This window comes from Prunus mume, linkage group LG2, assembly GCF_029339155.1.
Source record: "Prunus mume cultivar Tortuosa linkage group LG2, ASM2933915v1, whole genome shotgun sequence".
NCBI classification, from domain to species: Eukaryota; Viridiplantae; Streptophyta; class Magnoliopsida; order Rosales; family Rosaceae; genus Prunus; species Prunus mume.
In genome coordinates this window covers 35475136-35493737 of record NC_142699.1, presented here as the reverse complement: position 1 = coordinate 35493737, position 18602 = coordinate 35475136, and the positions used below count along the sequence as shown (strand labels likewise).

At 37.2% G+C, this 18602-nt stretch overlaps 3 protein-coding genes across 4 annotated transcripts; 2 read left to right on the top strand and 1 right to left on the bottom strand.

Annotated features, from left to right (window-relative positions):
- Positions 1-4166: 4166 nt before the first annotated feature.
- LOC103323068 (glycine-rich protein) lies at positions 4167-5217 on the bottom strand. The gene has a single exon (XM_008225029.3). The coding sequence runs from the start codon at positions 4926-4928 to the stop codon at positions 4320-4322; it is 609 nt and encodes a 202-aa protein (XP_008223251.2). The 5' UTR covers positions 4929-5217; the 3' UTR covers positions 4167-4319.
- A 631-nt stretch (positions 5218-5848) lies between these two features.
- On the top strand, positions 5849-8043 carry LOC103323070 (Ribosomal protein L19e family protein). Its single transcript, XM_008225030.3, has 5 exons — positions 5849-6080; positions 6863-6985; positions 7150-7463; positions 7698-7744; positions 7824-8043. The coding sequence occupies exons 1-5, from the start codon at positions 5969-5971 to the stop codon at positions 7849-7851; spliced, it is 624 nt and encodes a 207-aa protein (XP_008223252.1). The 5' UTR covers positions 5849-5968; the 3' UTR covers positions 7852-8043.
- A 917-nt stretch (positions 8044-8960) lies between these two features.
- PLDP1 (phospholipase D P1) lies at positions 8961-17679 on the top strand. Of its 2 annotated transcripts, XM_089045851.1 has the most exons (20): positions 8970-9495; positions 9964-10065; positions 10203-10318; positions 10424-10565; positions 10871-11041; positions 11375-11548; positions 12069-12311; positions 12408-12524; positions 12677-12816; positions 12919-13068; positions 13301-13457; positions 13537-14058; positions 14428-14538; positions 15130-15272; positions 15379-15580; positions 15708-15809; positions 16570-16701; positions 16839-16904; positions 17051-17112; positions 17206-17679. In XM_089045851.1, exons 1-20 carry the CDS (start codon positions 9271-9273, stop codon positions 17453-17455), a joined length of 3327 nt encoding a protein of 1108 aa, XP_088901977.1. In that variant the 5' UTR covers positions 8970-9270; the 3' UTR covers positions 17456-17679. The 2 variants fall into 2 exon arrangements, 1 of the variants encoding a protein (XP_088901977.1); XR_016124098.1 differs by lacking the exons at positions 16839-16904; positions 17051-17112; positions 17206-17679 and having other exon boundaries at positions 8961-9495; positions 15130-15275; positions 15383-15580.
- Positions 17680-18602: the final 923 nt, after the last annotated feature.

Sequence of the window (18602 nt, the reverse complement as noted above, 5' to 3'; positions counted from 1 at the left end):
ATGCCTGCCTGCCTAGGTATAATTATAATAATTTGCTTATTATTATTATTATTCTGCAATTATAGGATATGCTAGGTATAATTATAATAATTTGCAGTTTCTTATTATTATTATTATTCTATGCGAGTACAATTATAGGATATGCATGAGTGAGAAACTTAAGATGAATATATATTGTATATGGCATCAGAATTAAGATGGGGGGTATGTATCTAAATTTTTGTCTTATTTGTTGGAGCTAGCTAAGTTGGAATATATGGTATATATATACATAAACAATAGTATTGAGATAATCAATTATGGTAATCCTTTGATCATATCGAAGGAGTTTCGTACTTTGTACACAATTTATATTTATACACAATTATAATGAAAATGAAACCTACCTAGGAGATGCTTAAAGCTAATTAATGAAACTGTCTCCACACATCACATAGCTTAGGGAAGAGGAAAAAGGAGGGAAAACTAGACTAGGATTTCAACAGAAAATCTAATATTTTAATATTTTAATTATGTTTACCTCTTTATAGTTTTCCAATATAAATTATTAAGATTGGTGCACACACACAGCCACTGTCACACTATATAATACTAGTCTCTTCGCATGCGCTTCAACATCTACTATAGGCTTTTTTTAAAAAAAATTTAAATTTATTTTAGAATTAAAAAAGATAATGAGTAGTTGTGTTCCATAAAAATAGAATCCATTATCTTTTCTTTTTTTTTAATTTTAATATTTACCATATTATCCTCATTTAATTAATAATTTAAATTCTTAATGTTTACATTAACCAAATATATTTTATGGTATTTTAAATGTTTTATCATTATCTATCTTTTGCTTTATATATTCTAACTTCTCCGCACACGCTTCCGCACTTAGAGGCTTTTTTTTAAAAAAAAATAAAATTTATTTATGAATTAAAAAAGATAATAGGTAGTTGTATTCCATAAAAATAGGATTCATTATTTGATTTTTCTTTTAATTTTTTTCTAATATAAAAAAGTATGAATTTACCATATTATCCTTATTTAATTAATAATTTTAATTCTTAATATTTGAATTAACTAAGAACATTTTCTGGTATTTTGAATGTTTCAACTATTCTTTACTTTTTGCTTTATATATATATAGATATATACATGGTCTTTTGTCACTTCATGCGACTCTCTCTCTCTGACTCTCAGATAGAAAGGGGCTCATGCATGCCGCTAATGTATGAAAAATGTTAGGAAAGTGGCCCCTGCCCTGCGCGGTCTGCTGTTGATGGTGTTCTATCTCAAACACTTGTAACATATCTTTTTCTTTCCATATCTGTTTCTTAGGACATCATGCCAAACAGAGAATGTGAATCCATGCATGAAGGACAACCAAACCAACCTCAACCATTGATTTATTTGAAATGGAAAAAGTAAAGAATCAGAGAAAATAGGAGGAATAAAGAAACGAAATCAGATCAACTACTTGTCCTAATTTATCCAATTCTTAATTTTGAGGGTATAGTCTACTAATTTTAAGACGACACGTTTTTTTCGATTCCCTGTGTTAATAAAAGTGGTGAAGTCATTAATTGAAATAATTATCTTTCTTCTGTGTGTGTTTGTGTCCCTTAGGCAGTAGACGCGTTTGTCTACCATTTTGATTTCACAGATTCAAAGACAAATTTGTTGGTTGGTTTATAACAAATAACGTTTACCCGGAGTGGGGGAGTGGGAGAGAATTGGCAGTATCCCCATCGTTCCCAAATTTGAAACAGGATGAAGAAGCTATTGGCTGCACTTCCATTCCATGCCTGTAGCAATCAGATCAGAGTAACCAAGTTGGACACGCGATCACTAAAGTTGAAACACAAACTCAAGAAAAGACTCAGTTCCTTCTCTCTAGAATCCCCAGCCCCAGAACAAAGTTAAAAGTAAAAGATAAAACATAAACGGTAGGTGAGAAAAAGGAAATGTCAATTAGTCAATGATTCCTGTTTCCCAAGCATCAAGGCAATTACCTTTTTCTTCTCCTTCATCTTCTAGATTCAACGAAGGGTTAAAAATGAACCAAGGATCATTGAGCAAATTTACTAGTAAACCATGTACAGTTGCATCATATTTACCTATCATGGAGAGAGGGGTAGAAAAACATAAGGTCACATGTAAGAAAAACGTTGTGTCAACCGTAAAGAAAACTTAAGCTGACAATTGCTTCCGCATAAAGAAAACTTAGAAAAAGGGCCAATTAGTCTCATGATACTATCAAATTTGATTGCGAATATAAGAATTTGGTACGACTCACGACACGTACAAGGAAGGAATGCATAAAAAAATATTGCAAGGTCAATTCATGTAAGCAGGTTGGTGAGCACTTGAGACAAAACATCTGAATTATGTGAAACACCGAAGGAAAGATGCATGAACCAAAGAAAAGCGCACGTCATTCAAATCTATGTGGGGGCCTTAAGCTAGGAGTCTAGGACAGTTGAAAAACATATTATATGTACCTTAACCACCATCCTTGTTCCTTAGTCTTCGGCTAATCAAATACAATCATTATAAGAACTGTTGTCCTGCAAACTAAAATGCTGCAAAACAAATAATTTATATTTTATGTTTATGTCAGCTGACTCAGCCTCACCTTCTATGAAAAATCATCATTCAGTTCACTACCAAAGGATTTAGATAAAACCTATGAAATTAAAATCGTCACTAGAGTTCAAGTTGTCTGCCAATTAATAAGTAGTTGAATCAATTAGGGCCCTAATGATGTCACTTCAGACACCATTATATCTCTATATGCATCCTTATCCATATAGAACCAAATTGCAAAATTGAAATGAGAATAAATCTTCACAAGTCTCTAACAGAAACAGCAGATAAATAATTCATGATATAGCTGAGCCGCCGAACACATCACAATCTATGAATAAATGGATGCTCAAAAAGTATAAGCAACATAAACGATGCAGAAGATAGCATTGCAGCAGCAGGTAGTGATGATCACAACAAACTTCCTATGCAGCAATATAAAAATAAACACAAGAAAATGTCTTTTGTGGATACATTCAGTGTATACATTTCTGAATTATCAAATATTTAGTGCATCAATTTGTAATGCTTTTTATTTGGACTGGCCTTCTAAAAATATTTTTAAAGAAAGTTTTCTTTTCTTAAACAAAAAGATCAAATCAGCCAGACATTTCCTTAAGGAAAGCTCCAATGACAAAGCCAACCATCACCAGAACAAGAATAGGGACCAAACAAATGGGGCATCAACTTGCCTCCCCTCAACCCCTCCCCATTTGGCTTTAAGTATCCACCAACACATAGTGAGATCAATGACAACAGCTTCTTCTACCATGCTGTACCAATGATTGAAACCAACAACCAACAACCAACACTTAAGATCTTGCTTCCAAAGTTCATGACAGAACCAAACTACTCATTAGATTTCTTTATTTACTTCCATACCGTACAGATTGACGCAAATATGTACTAAGCCCCATTCAGCTCTTGTTACATGGATTTTTCTTCACTGCACAATCCTACCCTCTACCTTTTCACTAAAAGAAACTTGTATAAGATTCTGTGATGCTATTCTTTTCCAAATTTCCATCAGTCTCAAACCCAGCAACCACACAAAGAAATGATCATTCTAATTATCGGTGCCCACATCTAAAATCAGATACAAGGGCAATTCACTTCAATACTACACAGTACACACTGTTCAATTTCATATGAAACCAGCTATTTAAACCAATCCATTAAAAGATATAGCCGCCTCATAGTGCGCGTGAGACTTAAGATACCAATATTACAGAACTACTTTTGTCAAAACTTCCATATTCAACTTTGAGAAAACAAGTCCCAGTGGAGGACTATCATATATAAAAGTATTACTAGACCTAACTTTTCCATAAACAAAGTAACTTCTTATATCTCCACCTCTTGATCAGGGTCTACACATCAGTTTTTTAATCCTAAAAAGTCACACTTTGAAATGCTTACATTCAATGTTTTCCTGGCAAAACTGCCGAAATTATCATCCCGATCCTTGTACATTATATAACTCAGTGTCCTTCCTCCTATTTTTAAAAAGAAACTTCATTTTGCAACCCTAAAAATTAGCATTAGCTCATACTTGCACAACCATATATAGATGTAATTCAAAGAAAAATGCATTATTAACATAATCAAACCATCTATTTATAAAAATAATGCCAATATATATACAAATTTGAGCATCAAATGTAAACCCAACCAACACATAAATTAAAACCAGATTTGTATCCCCTTTTTGATACGTTAAGCATTGAGAACGAAACGGTACCGCATCAGCAGACCGAAGTCAATCTCATCGGCACCTTCGCTCTCTCCGCATCGCCCAACCCATCCGCCACGATACGAATAACCCTCTTGAAGGCGAAGTGCACGCAATTCGAAAGCGCAATCCAACACATCACCTCGTACACGAAATCAAACGCAGGATCCGACGGCGAAGAAGACGACGACTCATCCCAATTATGCCCTCCAAATCTATCGAAATTCCAACCCCCGCCACCACCTCCGCTTCCGCCCCAGCCTCCGTTGAAAAACGGACCGTCTCCGCCGAAAAACCCACCATCCTCTTCTCCGCCGTCGTTCAAATCGTCGCCGCTCGACGATCTCCGTCTGGTGCGGCGTTTTTTGCGAAGGAGGGTTCGGGTGGCGGTTTTGTGAGAATTGGGCCTGACACGCGGCGGAGCGACAGCGTCGACGGGAAAAATAACGGCGGAGATCTGGGGGACTCCATTGGACGGCGAGGATTGATCTGGATGAGAGTCGGTGATTGAGATTTGGTTGTTGGAGGTGAGATCATGGTGACGAATTAGGAACTTGGCGAACCCTAGGCCCTGTGCGGTGGTGGCGACTGTAACGGTGTCGTATAGGAGAGAGACGTCCATCACCGCTGGGTTCAATTTTCTGGGTAGAGTGAATTTGACTAATTTGGCTGGGGATTTGGAGTCTAAAAGGATGTGATTTTTGGTTGGGAAATTTTCCGGGAAAGTGCGGGAAAATAAGGACGGTGAAAGGGAAAAGATGAAAATTGTCAAAATTGTGGAATACCAGACGGAATTGAAGACAGCTGTGTATAGGCCACGTGTTATTCGTCGGCGGGTGGCTACTGTACTATATTGACGTGTCGAAGTCAAATAGAATCAGCCTCCAAACATCTTCTACTGGCCCCGTCAGAGGACTCGACAAAAGCCCGAGCATATTGGACAGGTTCTGAGGTTGCTCGTATTGTACAAGAGTTCTATAGTGAGAGCCTTATATATAGTTCTTTTAAGTGAAATCATATTTCTTAAATATTAGATCAAATTAATTAGCCATTAAATCAAATTAATTAGCTGTATTCAACAATGAAGAGATATGACATCACCTAAGAATCATAGATAAGACTCTCACTATAGAATAATTCCGTATCGTATTGTACTTAACGGTGTTGCCAACAAAGATGTTTGGATGTAAGATTTTCGTAAGTCTAGTCATGTCTTGATCTTGAACATGATCATGCGAAAGGCCCTTGAGGGGATTAGGAAGTGCCGTAGAGTTGGCAAGCCTCTTTTTTTTTTTTTTTTGGGAGAATATGAATTTGTAGAATCTTACAAGTTCGGGTATGAATTTGAAACGACACTCAAAGTTTGGGGATTTTATGTAGTTGGATCCAAAAATCTAAAAGTGGGCTAGGACTTGGAGAATTTGTGCCACTATCTTGGGCTTCAGGGAACCTTATTCCGCGTCATTATATTGGGCTTTACGCAACCTCGTTATGCGTCGAGCGTAGTCCACATTTCTCAACTCGTCAAGTCGTAAGCTACTCTCAAACTATTTCAGCCGCTGAAAAAACCCTAACCTTATATACCCATCCCCTACCTCAATAGGAGCCTCCCAAGTTTTCTCTTTCCCGTAAAACCCTAGGCGGTGCCCCAGAAGAGCAGCAATGGTGTCGCTCAAGCTCCAGAAGCGGCTTTCCGCTAGCGTCCTCAAGTGTGGCCGAGGGAAGGTCTGGCTCGATCCCAATGAGGTCAACGAAATCTCCATGGCCAACTCCAGTACGTAACTCTCTGTCATTTTCAGAGTTTCATCCAGTTCGTTTCAAATCAAGTTCTTTGTCTTTTGGGTTTGGATCTGAATCAGTTGGAATTTTAGAAATATTATGTGGACCAGTGTGGAATATAAGATTTGGATTGGGTTTTATGCTTAATTGAATTTCTGTGAGAGCATTTCTGTCATAATCGTGGCGTTTAGTTCATGTTGATGGTCATTTTTGCTATAGTATGTGTTATTAGTAAGACCAATTTTCAATCAGTCATCATAAATGATTCAAGTATATACTGTACATTGTCGTTTTTAGAGATGGTCGCTTCAAATTTGATATACGTTTACGTGTCATTTGTGGTACAAGTATGGGTGCAGTTGGCCTGCTCTCAATTCAGATTCTTAATATTGTCAGTCAGTTTTAGCTTAAACTGTTCAGCTGGTTTCTGTGGTTGGGACTTCTATTGTTTTCTCTTTTATTTGGGTTTATCAAGATGTATTTTAGTGGCACCATAATGTTTGTTACATTTTGCTTTTATGTTCCAAAAACACCGCATTTTACTTTCTCTATGTTGGAAGGGTCGAATCGTAAAGGGAGTCATGAGATCACTGGATAATTTTGAGTCCTGGCTGCAATGGTTCTGCTATATTAGCAATTACCCTTTCCCCGCATAGTTTATACGATGCAAACTGTGCTTTATCTTTTTTTGTGTTTTTTCCCTCCATTTCAGACTAGTTTATCTTGCTCCGGGTTTTATTTTGACTTTGATGTATAAATAATAATGTCCAATTTCAGGGCAAAACATTAGGAAACTGGTAAAGGATGGTTTCATCATCAGGAAACCAACAAAGATCCACTCGCGTTCTCGTGCTCGGAGAATGAAGGAGGCTAAGAGGAAGGGTCGTCACTCCGGACATGGTATGTGTTTCATGTTGAAATGATGGTCTTGTTTCATTTCTTTTTGGCATTTTACTGTTATCGTTCCTTCCATGAACCGTCTTAGTTCATTTGGGTTTCTTTTGTGAATCCTACTACTTTTAAGGACATAGTAAAGATTTCATTGTGTTACTAATTTTTTCCAGGTAAGCGTAAGGGTACCAGGGAGGCAAGGCTTCCCACCAAAATCCTCTGGATGAGGAGAATGCGTGTTTTGAGGCGCTTACTCCGTAAGTACCGTGAGTCCAAGAAAATTGACAAGCACATGTACCATGACATGTACATGAAGGTGAAAGGTAATGTCTTTAAGAACAAGCGTGTGCTGATGGAGAGTATTCACAAGTCAAAGGCCGAGAAGGCAAGAGAAAAGACTCTGTCTGACCAGTTTGAAGCCAAGCGTGCTAAAAACAAGGCCAGCAGGGAGAGAAAGTTGGCTCGGCGTGAGGAAAGATTGGCACAAGTAAGTTTAGACATTAAGAAAATCACTTCAAATGTCCCTTTTTTCTTATGTGTCTCTCATGTTTGGGTGTTAATTAGGTGGAAAGAAAGAATTTAAGGTTGTTTTGGTTTGGAACACTAACACAGAGTAGATGGATAGGAATGTTATCTGCTAGTTATTTCCAAGTTTTATTTGTTTGCATGTTGTAACACAGCTTTTGGCCTTTAATTTCGTGGTGTTGTCTGGATGTTGCAGGGACCTGGAGAGAGAGCTGCACCAACACCTGCACCCCAACAGGCTGAGTAAGTTTACTTGAAATTTTGTTGTGTACATTTACTGTTGGACAAAAGGCTCATGAAAGTTTCCTGTTCGATTCTGTAGGGGAGGCACGAAGAAAGCAAAGAAGTGAGAGTTTTGATAGACCTTTCCTTTGAGCACTGAAGAACAAGATCTCTAGACATTAATGCTCTTAAGTTTAATTCTTTATAGAAGTTATATTGTGTGTTATTTATTTTAATGTGTTCTTTTTTGTTTTTTGTGGCAAATTTTGCAATCTAAAACCATTGAACTTAGTGAGTTGCAGCAGTACCATTTTCTTAAACGTTGAATGATGTGTTTCTGACATTAGTGGATATATCAGTCGATGCATATTGAAATGTTAAAGCTTATAACAACTGTATCAGACCATACCCATTCCCATACCCATACCCATACCCATACATGGATGAAAGTAGAGCTTTAATATGATGGTCCCTTTGTTGTGAGAATCCATTTTGGAGCTTTTGGGCATGAGCGAATCGAAGTCTTCTTTTCCTTTTGGAAAGATTTATGGAAATGCCTTTTTCTTTTGCAGCTCTGTAAAAATGCATGGTGCTCCCGCATTCCAGAATATTATGTTCTGTTAATCGTTAGATTGATAATCTTCTTCCCAACCAAGAGTGAACGGGTCTTTTTCGTGCCTACGTTAGTTCCTCTGTTAGCTGAGAAAGGAAACAACAGTCGAATTAAGCAATTTATACCCAGTTGAAGTACCTCTCAATTATTAGCATGTGATCTTTTGAAGACAAAGCAAGACTGTTTCTTGAGAAAGACTTTCATAAAGTGAGAAGAACTATCACTATTTTGTTATTTTCGACTAATAAAGCTCTTTCTCAAAGTGAGAAGGAATATCACTATTTTGTTATTCTCGACTAATAAAGCTATGATACGTTTATCTTCTTCTATTTATGGTTGTCATTCTTTTGAAGACAAAAAGAGCTCAATTGTGGATATGACATGATAATTACGGTTGTCATTTTTCAAAATTGACCATTCTAGCAAGCAAATTTCAAGCAAGCACAAGACCATTCTAGTAGCCCCAAGAAGTTGACCAACATATTTTGAATTTAGGACTGTTAGATGGATATAAATCCCAACTCATTACCGACATTAATTAAATGTTAAATTTAATCAGGACACAAACACAATTTGTTTGGGACATGACATATATAGTTGGAAGAAAGTTTATAAAACATGCTCTCTTCCGTCAGGTTCTTGAAACGCGGACTACCGAGAAAGTTAAGAAAAAAGGCTCCCCACGTCGTTCTCTTAACCATAGGCGAAATCGAAGTTTCCACTTTCAGGTTTTGAGCCGTTTCACGTTGTTGCTTTGTGGTGCAGTGAACCAACTAACGGTCCAAAACTGGCCAATTCCGTCTCCCACTCTCTCTCCTCTGATATTTTTATATTACATTTTTAATTTTTCAAATAATAATTATACAATTATACAAAGTGGATCAAATTTATTTTTTTTCGATCAATCTCTCGAAGTGATCGAAAGCCGAGAGCAATGGAATCGGAGCAGTTGATATCGGGGAGTGGGTCCCGCTACGTCCAAATGCGATCCGATACGGCGACGTCGCCGTCGTCGTTTCTGTGCCGCCTGTCGTCGTTCGAGCCGGCTCGGATTTTCGAAGAGTTGCCGAGCGCCACCATCGTCTCCGTCTCTCGTCCCGATGCCGGTGATTTCAGCCCCATGCTTCTCTCTTACACCATCGAGTTCCAATACAAGCAGGCGAGCACCGATCTCTCTCTTCATGCTTTTCACTCATTCTCTGTTTCTCTTTGCCTGAGATCGCCTGCATGCTGCTTCAATTTCAGTTTTCTATCTGAATTATGTGTTTGGATGCCGAGAAAACTTGGATAAGAGGAAACCAAGTTCAATATCAGGATGTTAGAAAGAAAATTGAAAATAACTTTTAACTTATCTAGAAGTTTTTCATTCTATTTCTATTTTCTTTCCCAGATTGATAGGAGCATTGTTAGATAGTATACATGTTGAGTGCTGATTATTTCCAAATTGGGTCAGGCCTTTCGAATTTTCTCTTTTTTATCAAGTTCAGCAGTTCTAGCTTTTTACTTTTATGTTTTTTATGTTGGTAATGTTGTTTGTGATTATGACTACCGCAATGCTATTACTTTTTCATATTATGATGATGATGATGATGATGTACTAATTGTGTGTGTTATTTTACTCAACTAGTTTAAGTGGCGGTTATTGAAGAAACCTTCACATGTCTTCTATTTGCATTTTGCATTGAAGAAACGGGCATTTTTTGAGGAAATTCACGAGAAGCAAGAACAGGTCTGTCTTTTAGATTTTATCATCTGAGTTTACAAGCGCATGCCAGTTTGTATTTTCACTCTTCTATGCCCTTTGGCAGTTAGCTGCTTACTTGGGAATGTTTGGGATTTAATATCGTTTGCAACATTATATTAAAGGTTAAAGAATGGCTTCAAAATCTAGGAATAGGAGATCACACTGAAGTGGTACAAGATGATGAGGACGCCGATGATGAGACTGTTCCCCTGCATAACGAAGAAAGTGCTAAAAACAGGTTACTACTTATAAAGCCATGTGTTTAAGAACAACTCATCCCATGAAGTATTTCCGTTTTTGTTGAATTATTGTCATAAATCTTATAGTTGCATCTTTTGCTCAGAGATGTTCCATCTAGCGCTGCTCTGCCAATCATCCGGCCAGCGCTCGGTAGGCAGCAATCTATGTCAGATAGATCAAAGGTTGCCATGCAAGGATATCTGAACCACTTTCTAGGAAACATGGACATTGTGAACTCTCGAGAGGTGTGCTTGGTGCTTGCTCTTTCTAAAGATCAATCATATGTGTCGATCTAAATAACTATTTTGAATTGAAATTATCAATAGTCAATGGCATTATTTATCAGATATATCGTCTTTTTGTCATAATAATCATTAAACCTTTGGAGTTCCAGGACATATCCTTGAATCATCTTATAGTGATGACTTTTGAAAGTCCACCGCTTTTAACTTTTTGCAATTTGCTAATTTCAATTTATTTTCAACACACCTGTATTGATTATTGTTTCATAATTCCTTATGGCCTTACCCTCAATAATTATGTATTGCAGGTGTGCAAATTCTTGGAGGTCTCTATGTTATCATTTTCTCCAGAATATGGACCAAAACTAAAAGAAGACTATGTGATGGTGAAGCATCTACCAAAAATTCCAAGGGATGAAGCTTTCAGGAAATGTTGTGCATGTCGTTGGTTCAGTTGTTGTAATGACAATTGGCAAAAGGTAATGAAGTCCTCCTTTTGATAAGTTCGCTTTATATTATATTGGTTAAAAAGTTATGGACTCGTCAATCATCTTAGTGATCTGCCTGTGAGAGTTAGATCCGTGAGTTCTTAGATATTCTGAAGTTGATTCCTGAAGAAATCTAGGTTATTTGTTGGTGGGAAACCAAATGTAGGCTGAAATCACCGACAGAAGATTCTATATTTGGACAATTGGTATACAAGATTAGAGTATCATATGCATAACCTTCTCATCCTTTTTAACTATTTCTGAATTAGGGTATGTTTTATCACCTGTTGTCTTTGGCATTACCCTCGAACTGATTCTGTGCAGGTTTGGGCTGTATTAAAACCAGGATTCTTGGCCTTGCTGGCAGATCCTTTTGATACCCAACCTTTAGATATAATTGTATTTGATGTACTACCAGCCTCGGATGGGAATGGGGATGGCCGGCTATCACTAGCGAAAGAAATAAAAGAGCGGAATCCCCTACGCCATGCATTTAAGGTTAGCAGCACTGAGGCCTTTTCTTTTTTCCTGGTTTATCTGTGGTGCTCTGGATTTTTTTTCTTTCTTTCTTTCTAGTTTATAACTGCAGTTCATGTAATTTTTTTTCTTGATTTTGAGTGAAGAATAAACGATTCTATCATATGGTTGCATATTGCTTTTCCCCTAAATGTAGAGGGGTTTAGATATTGTGGTTTATGTTATTTGGGTGTGCATTCTCTAGGAGGATGAAACTGTGTGCTTTATGGTAAAAACTTAGAATATTACACTACGCAGAGCTTTGACTTCTGGAATATAAGTCTTTGCTGTTTGCTTTCTTATCCCTGTGCTGATAGATATTGACCTTATATTTACTTCATAATAAAGAACATACACCAGTTTCTGGTGGCTGACGAATTTCTTTGTTTTTAAAAAGACCTTTCCATCACTCTTATTGTGTTGTATTTAGTTTGTGGGCGGCACTATCCATCTAATTAAATATCCATACAATCTTCTGATGAATAATGTGAAATTTTGAAAGGTGGCTTGTGGAAACCGGAGCATTAATTTGAGAGTGAAGAGTAGTTCTAAAGTTAAAGATTGGGTTGCTTCCATCAATGATGCTGGACTCAGGCCTCCTGAGGGCTGGTGTCATCCTCACCGTTTTGGCTCTTTTGCGCCTCCGAGAGGCTTGACTGAAGATGGTAGTCGAGCTCAATGGTTCATAGACGGTCGGGCAGCATTTGAAGCAATTGCTTCTGCTATTGAGGATGCAAAATCAGAGGTATGTTCCTTTCAGTTTACTGGGTACATTTCAGTTGTATTTCACAATTATTACCGTTACATTTTCTTCTGTGTGATGATTGAAAGTTCCATGCAGATATTTATTTGTGGCTGGTGGGTGTGTCCAGAATTGTACCTGCGGCGCCCTTTTCATGCTCATGCTTCTTCTAAACTTGATTCTTTACTGGAAGCAAAAGCTAAGGAAGGGGTTCAGGTAAACCTTACTTTCATACAATCTGTAACCTTAATTCTTGACATGTTCTTCATTTATGACCATTGACTTAAACACAGTTCACTAAAATGAGATTTTGTTGTTGTTTCTAATTTTTTGACACTGAAACATGCCTTGGGTCAATGTTCCTGCAGATTTACATTCTTCTCTATAAGGAGGTAGCTCTTGCTCTGAAAATAAACAGTGTTTATAGCAAGAGGAAACTTATTGGGATTCATGAGAATGTGAGGGTATTACGTTACCCTGACCACTTTTCCAGTGGTGTTTACTTATGGTATGCACTGTACTGGCAAAGTAATGTGGGGATTTTGTTTGCTTAGTTAAGTGTTACGTGTATTTTTTTCTGCTTCTGATATTAAATGTTGGTTACATATAGGTCCCACCATGAAAAACTTGTCATTGTTGATTATCAGATTTGCTTTCTTGGAGGACTGGATTTATGCTTTGGTCGTTATGATACTGCTGAGCATAAAGTGGGTGATTGCCCTCCTTTGGTATGGCCTGGAAAGGACTATTACAACCCAAGGTGAGCTTCTTGACTACGCGAGGATTATCCAGTGACAACTCTCCGCAGAAAATGATCAAACATGATTCCTGTACTCTATTCATTTATCTTTATTATTTTTACGTGGCATTATTTATTTATGGGTTTGAATTGATATGCTTAGTTCTGCTGTCAATTGTATTTTACTTGGCTCTAGATCTTTTCTGAAATGATTTCATTGTTGTGAAATATGGTTTTGTAACAATCTTGTTAGGGAATCTGAACCAAATTCGTGGGAAGATACAATGAAAGATGAGCTGGATCGTGAAAAATATCCTCGTATGCCTTGGCATGACGTTCACTGTGCCCTTTGGGGACCCCCCTGCCGTGACGTGGCTAGACATTTTGTTCAGCGCTGGAACTATGCAAAGGTTGATATTCTGCCAAGATGGCATGATTTTGGTTTATAAATAAGAAGATAGTGTTCTAAGTGAATATGCTTTCTTTCAGAGAAATAAAGCTCCAAACGAACAAGCAATTCCACTACTTATGCCGCAGCAGCACATGGTCATTCCTCATTACATGGGAAGAAGCCAAGAGATGGAGATTGAAAGTAAGAATGCTAACCATCATAGAAGGCAGGATTCCTATTCGTCAATATCATCCTGCCAAGATATCCCACTTCTTATACCCCAAGAAGCTGATGGGCTGGATTCTCCAAAGGAAGACCCAAACCTAAATGGGATGGACTCTCCTGATCTCCTTGAACAGCCAAGCAGGGTTAGCAACAATCTTGCTTTCCCTTTCCGAAAGTCAAAAATTCTACCAGTAGGTCATGATACGCCAATGAGAGGCTTTGTAGATGACCTTGATTCTTTGGCTCGACATGGAAAAATTGGTTCAGATGAGGTGGCACAGCCTGGCATGAAAAACATGGATCCAGAGTGGTGGGAAACACAAGAGCGGGGCAACAAGGGTGGTTTCACAGATGAATCGGGACAAGTTGGTCCTTGTAGTTCGTGTCGATGTCAGGTGGACCAAAACTCTTTTGTCTTTTGAAATTAAGTATTATTGCAAATATTTGATTTCTGACTTGCCTTTTAGTATCTGATTTGTCATCTGCTTTTTTATATGGTATTATGTAGTGATATCTCTCCGCCTTAAGTGTCAGTTGAAGTATCCTTATAGAAGAACCTACTCCTTAGAACAATGTCTTTAGAATTTTCAATATAGTTAACTTTCAAGGGGCTGTGTACTCTATAAACCTCTGAGGAGGTGATATTCAGAAATGTCAGGGGGTATGGCATTTAATGTGTAGTAAATGTTTATCTGTTTACTTTCTGTTTGGTTGTGATAGTGGACCTTGCATCCTGTATTTTGCTAATAACATTTCACTTCCAGGTTATTAGAAGCGTCAGTCAGTGGTCAGCAGGAACAAGCCAAGTTGAAGAGAGTATTCACAATGCTTATTGCTCTCTTATTGATAAAGCAGAGCACTTTATTTACATTGAGGTACAAAATAGGTTTCTCATACCTAATGTATTTCAATGTTTTTATGTAACCATATCTTGTGCTTAAGCTTACGGTTACACTTATGGATATATTATATGTGCCAGGAAACATGTGCTCAAAATAAAGAGCATTTTGGAACTGTGTTCACAATTTGAGAAGCAGTAATGTTGCTTAATATGAATTTGCAAGTATATACACAATTTCTTGTCAATTTGTCATCATTTACACTACAGTTCTCTTAATTTTTCCGACTCTAAAGGGAAACAATCCATGATGGCTGTTCTAATGCATGTTGTATTCATTACAGCCTTTTATTAAGGATGGAACTTGAAACAATGTGGCATTATCAATGTTTATGAGCCAAACAGCTGCGATGGAAACTATATATTGATTGCCATCTCAATAGTGACTATAGGTGTCAATTACTTGAACATATTAGTAAAAAAAAAATTATGTTACCATGAACAAAATGATCATATTTCTGATCTTTCTGGTTTGCTGATGATCTGACTTCTTTTATTATTTGTCAAGGGACCTTTACTGTTGATTATTTTCCTGACTTATTCTTAATTTTTGGCAACTTCTTCCCAGAATCAATTCTTCATATCAGGTCTTTCAGGAGATGAAATAATACGGAATCGTGTGCTAGAAGCATTATTTCGACGTATTATGCGAGCATACAATGATAAAAAGTGTTTTAGAGTTATAATTGTCATACCACTCATACCGGCTTCCAGGTTCCAGTTCTTGTCAAAATCTATCACATTTGGAAATTGTCCATGTTCCGACAAAAAAAAACTATATTTGTCCATGTATTCCTTGTGCTGATTTTGTAGTTTAACAGGGGGGTCTGGATGATGCTGGTGCAGCATCTGTCAGAGCTGTTATGCATTGGCAATATCGAACTATTTGCAGAGGACAATTTTCAATATTGCAAAATCTTAACGAAATTCTTGGTCCAAAGACACATGATTACATTTCTTTCTATGGCCTTAGATCTTATGGTAAACTCTTTGATGGCGGTCCTGTGGCCTGCAGTCAGGTATTTCCCTAGCACCAGTGTACCTTATGTCTGCTACATGCATCTCCTTCCAATCTAAGATATTGTTCATATGTTTGTCAAGATTGTAGCTTTTATCTCATCATTATGTATTTTTTTGGCGCTGCAGGTCTATGTGCATAGTAAAATCATGATTGTTGATGATTGTACAACTTTAATTGGATCAGCTAACATCAATGATAGGAGTTTGCTTGGCTCAAGAGATTCTGAGGTATCTCTCCTGCTCTGGTTTCTCCTGCTTTATCTTAATTTTCATTTGGTGGTGTTTCCAAACCTTAAAGTTGGAGAGCATATCTGCTTTATATCATATTGAGGTTATGAAAGGCCGGAGTGCATTAAATGACTTGATAATGCATTTATACTGAATAAAATGCAACGTAATGTGAACTGAGCATATAGGCAAATAATTGGAAATGTAGAATCTAAGTTTTGTTGATAATTTAAATTTCTTGTATCTGTTTCTAGATTTATTACCATTTTGGTCAAATGAGCAATTGTTCTTTTGTGTTTTTCCAGCCAGTGTGTTAAGGTGTTTATTCATATTTGAAAGGGAGATAGGAGTATAAATAATGCCCTATGCTTTGCATTGAAAAATTAGATAACTTGCCAAACTATGAAATAGCCAATGAGATGTGTAGATCAGTGAATAGTTCCCATATTACCAATTGAAGGCACATGAACTCCTTGTAATTATGATGTTATTGCTCGAACTTCCTAGGCTATGTATGTGTTGGATTATGAACCTTGTGAAAGTAGTCGAGTTATCCTTGTAACTTCGATCAATTTTGCTGTTGAAGTAACTTCCTTACTTTTCTCCTCCTTTTTTGGTCGAAACTTGCATTTTACTATCTCATATACATACGATTTCAGTATGGTGTGGCTCCTGCATAAAAATCACTTTTGTTATGCTCCTGTTCTACATGCGTGGTTACATGGTAGCTTCCATTAACTGACATTATTCTGTATTTTAGATTGGTTTACTTATTGAAGATAAAGAAATGATTAATTCGCATATGGGAGGAAAGCCATGGAAGGCTGGAAAGTTTTCATTAAGTCTTCGCTTGTCACTGTGGTCTGAACACCTTGGTATTCGAGCTGGAGAGGTTAGTAAATCTAGTTGTGCTGTTTCGGTTTTCTTTATTGTTGATTTTTAATTCGGGCGTTTTATGAATTAGTCATACGTTAAACAGCAGTAGTCACTAAGCTAATTGTCTTTGTACATCTTTTATTTTGTTCTCAGATGAATCAAATAATCGACCCAGTTGTTGATTCAACTTACAAGGATATCTGGATGGCAACTGCAAAGGTGTGAAAAACTAGGAGAAAAATATCTTAATGAGCAGATTTATATTTGTCGAAGGATGTCAAGTGGAAGCTTCGATTTTGCTGAATATATATTGTGCTCTTTATCTGCAAGTAAATAGTAACATATATTGTTTTTTGGGTGGACAGGCAAATACCACAATCTACCAAGATGTCTTTTCTTGCATACCAAATGATTTTATTCATTCCAGGTATATGCATTTCTAGTCTTTTGCTAATCCTTCTGTGTTCTTACTGTGCTAACAAGTTGTTTGCCTCATCTTGGCATGGTTGACCTTGCGCAGAGCCGCATTCAGACAAAACATAGCCTACTGGAAGGATAAAATCGGGCACACAACAATCGACTTAGGAATTGCTCCTGAGAAGATAGAATTATATCAGAATGGAGATATGAAGAAAGCAGATCCGATGGAGAGGTTAGGATCTGTGAAGGGTCATCTTGTATCGTTCCCCTTGGATTTCATGTTAAAAGAAGACTTAAGACCTGTGTTCAAGGAGAGCGAGTATTATGCCTCTCCTCAAGTATTTCATTGAACACGATTTTGAAGTAACTCATTCAAGCTCATCTTTGGCGGCCTTCAATTTCAGATTTTAGTTTTTGCACATATTTTTATGAAAGGAAAATATACGTCCAATGAATTTGTAGACTAAAGTTATAGAGAAAGAGAAGAGAGGCGCAAGCTCTGCATTACAACTATTTAAACAATGTAGTTAGAAACAAGAGTTGAATAAATTTAATTGATTCTTGTCATTGGTTATGACACTTGCTCAGAATTTCTCAGATGGACAAGGCTGCGCTTAGGGAAATTATCTTCTTATGACATGTTTACTTTATCTGATTTTCTGTTTTCAGGATATTTGATTATGAATTTTTACCCATGTGTGTTAGTAAACAGAAAAAAAAGGAACGGTGATTATTCTTAGTAGTTGATTTGATTTCTAGTTTCGTGGGGATATTTGATTTCTAGTTTTGTAGGGATATTTGATTACGGATTTTAACGGATTGTAAGTAAACCTGCCATTAATTTCAATCCAGCAAACTAATCAGTATTTCTTCAACATTTTCTCCCTCATTCCACTTGTTGCTTGAAATTCATGTTCGACATCCAATCATTCAAAATTGCCCTTGGGTTGATTCAATTTTGAGAGTTAATTTTATCTGGGGTATTCAAAAAAGCAAATGAAATTGAAAGAAATTGATAGGAAAAGTTTCAGGAACAAGAGAGAATTGGAGCCCCACCGTGGAGGCGAGGCTTTCAAAAATTGACGTGCACGCCCACCGAAGTAGGGTGGAACTAGCACGCACGAAAAGTGTGTTCGAAATAATAGGTGTTGGCACGACCCGCCGTCTCTATGCGATCATTGACGAGTCATCCTCTACCCCTGACAGGACAGGTTAACTCAAATGGCTCCGGCTTCTCTTTACTTATAGGCAGAGCCATACACTTCACTAACTAAAACGTCGATGTGGGACAAATTGTTCACAAATTTATAAATCTCTTGCAGCCTACTGCGCCAAAAATACGTCGAAACCGGAAGTGTTAAGGGTTGCGACTGTCCTAAACACACACAATTATTTAGTAACTACGAATTTTTGTTAGGTCCCTTGGGCTATTGATTTTGTTCATAAATAATGAAGAAAAGTAGATATGTACGTACCAGCACGAGGGCTGTATGTATA